The sequence below is a fragment of the Pinus tabuliformis genome, chromosome X (assembly GCF_031772625.1).
Source record: "Pinus tabuliformis cultivar Carrire ecotype Pingquan chromosome X, CPIR1, whole genome shotgun sequence".
Lineage (NCBI taxonomy): Eukaryota > Viridiplantae > Streptophyta > Pinopsida > Pinales > Pinaceae > Pinus > Pinus tabuliformis.
This window is the reverse complement of record NC_142308.1, coordinates 636588442-636590973: the sequence shown is the minus strand read 5'-3', so window position 1 is coordinate 636590973 and position 2532 is coordinate 636588442. Positions and strand designations below refer to the sequence as shown.

General features: G+C 38.3%; 1 protein-coding gene across 1 annotated transcript; it reads right to left on the bottom strand.

Moving 5' to 3' along the window:
- Positions 1-253: 253 nt before the first annotated feature.
- Positions 254-2101, bottom strand: LOC149141597 (GDSL esterase/lipase 6-like). The gene is made up of 5 exons (XM_089449810.1): positions 1701-2101; positions 1498-1616; positions 1173-1409; positions 823-1081; positions 254-709 (listed from the first exon to the last, which is right to left on the bottom strand). Exons 1-5 carry the CDS (start codon positions 2002-2004, stop codon positions 456-458), a joined length of 1173 nt encoding a protein of 390 aa, XP_089305936.1. The 5' UTR covers positions 2005-2101; the 3' UTR covers positions 254-455.
- Between the last annotated feature and the right edge of the window lie 431 nt (positions 2102-2532).

Sequence of the window (2532 nt, the reverse complement as noted above, 5' to 3'; positions counted from 1 at the left end):
ACCAAAATTTACTCTGAGTGGACGTTCACCATCATCATCATTATAATATCTATAGAAATGTTCTATATTTTACTTGTGGTTGAAATATTTTATTTATTATTAATTTTTAAAATTATATAATAGAAAAGAAAAAATCAAAATTCCAATATGCTATTATAGGGAGTAGATTTTATAGATTTTATTGGAAAAAGTCATGAACACAGAAAATAAATACTTTTATAATCTCATACCAATTGTCTATGGAGCAAAAAGGCTCTTTATGCATTTCATAATCAATCGGGATCGGAAAGGCCGTATACAATTATGGCCCACTCCACTACCACGAAGGAAGTTGCAAGTAAACAAATGCTTTAAATCTTCACCCCTACCAAATTACAAAGTCAACGAAAATAATTATCTCCTCTTCAATTCACCCCTACCAAATTACAAAGTCAACGAAAATAATTATCTCCTCTTCAATGTTTGTGCAGCAGTCTTTTGAGATTGAAAGGTGTGATGAAGGATGTATTCCCTTGCCAAATCTGGTGAGAAACCATCTCATAGATTTTCTCAGTGGGATGGGTTCCATCCCAAAACACATATTTCTCAGGATGTTCGCAAAGAAAAGCTTTGTATTCTCCACGCTTATTCTTTGGAATCTCCAACCCACAAGACACAGCCGTGTTAAAAGGCCCCGCTCCACAGCAAGCAGACGTCGTGTTTTCAAAACCTGCAATCAAAGCCACGCCCCATTTTTGTATTTCGTCAACAATTCACAAGCCAAGCCACCCATATTTTGTTTTCGAAATTTATACCACTTTTTGAAATATCACTGAATCTTACCATAGGATTTTCCGTGTTCAATTATCTTTAATACGAAATCATAAGCGTTAACGAGCAGGATCGTTGCTCCGTCTAATTTTTTATTCAGCTGGTCGACGAGCAGTCTGAGATCATGATTAAATGCCACAGCCAGCAGATCTGCAGTTTCCAGACATCCACCTTTATATGCCTTCATTCCTACGAGCCTTGAATTTGGACTACAACCCAGAAGAGGGCAGCTTATTGCAATGAAGTTTCTTGCCCCCTTACTGTATAGGTTCTGCAACATCCACCACGGATAAGAAAATACCCCAAAATCTAACATAATGGAAACAATATCGGGCAATAAACTGCAAAAATAAAATATGTACCAACAAATGTTCATTATATTTACTAAGCAGCAGCTTGACGAAATCCTTAGCACTTGTAGTCTTTTGAAAGGTGGTATTCGCTAAGTAGTTGAGGCCAATATCATTGCCAACACTGCTAATGGCATACAAGGACTGGGATAGATATTCTTTTGCATAATAAGCTCCTCCAAGCTTTTGTTCTAGACTCGAAGAATAGTTGGCGAATTGGCGTATCTGGAGACTTAAAGGAATGATATTCTGCGGCGAAAACACCAAGAACATTTAATTGTTTGTTTTGAACATGTAAATTCAATTAGAATGAACATGTATCTATTTTTGCACTCACCAAGTAATTTCCCGTGGAATCTAGTAATCCACTTCCTCCAGATGCGAAATTGATACCACGAGAGAAGTTCGATCGTGGGTTCAGATATGGAGGTGGGAACGGCAACCTTAACTTACTAGCTGTAAATACAAATTTCATATGTATATTAATCTCATTAAAGAAACAAACATAGAATTATCAATAGGTTTGGATAAGGTAAATACCGATGAAATCGAATGCAGTTCGGCCATTAGAGAAACGACCAGTGGGGCGATGGAAGAAGGTCTCTCCGTATGGCGGAAAATTAGCTTTAGCAGTTGTGTTGGCAATGAAATTGTTGGTACCAGCGTCTGCTAGAGAATCTCCAAAAATGAACATGGCGGGGACATTATAGTTAATTGGTGTAGCCAAAGGAAGAGATAAAAGCAACGTAAGGGCAACGAGCATTGTTAATAACTCCATTAAGATTGCAGGGAAGGGAATCGAGGGAGGCGTGGATGGATGTAGATAAATGAAAACGAAATGCATTTATAGAGAAATATGATCCAACTTTCAAATAAAAAATCAAGGGTGGGGAGACAGCAAGGCAGGCTTCTTAATTTTAAATAAAAATTAAGAGGATCCCACTCGTCCCTGGTCCCGCGTTGCGTTCACACGCAAATTCGGAAAAAAATTGCATGCCCCGTTCGGAAATTGCAAATCGCTGGGATTGCCTGGTTGTGGCAGTCATAGACTCCTGCCCTCTCAATATTAAAACATACAAACGTCGACTTGCCTGTGTCCATATATAACAGGTGTACCAGGCGCCTGATTTGCATGCACTCTGACAGAACGACGAGAAACACGTGACTTCATCTTGGAAAACGGGGCACTAGTATTTGTTTATCGTGCTTAGATGCCGACATATATACCAGGTGTACTATATCACATATCTTGCATGCTACTCCGACTGAAGCATTATAAACACGTGACGTGACTCCATGTGAGAACATGGCTAACTCGGTAACTGTTATTTGTTTTATTAGGTGTATAATTTGAGATAGTATTGTTTATTTT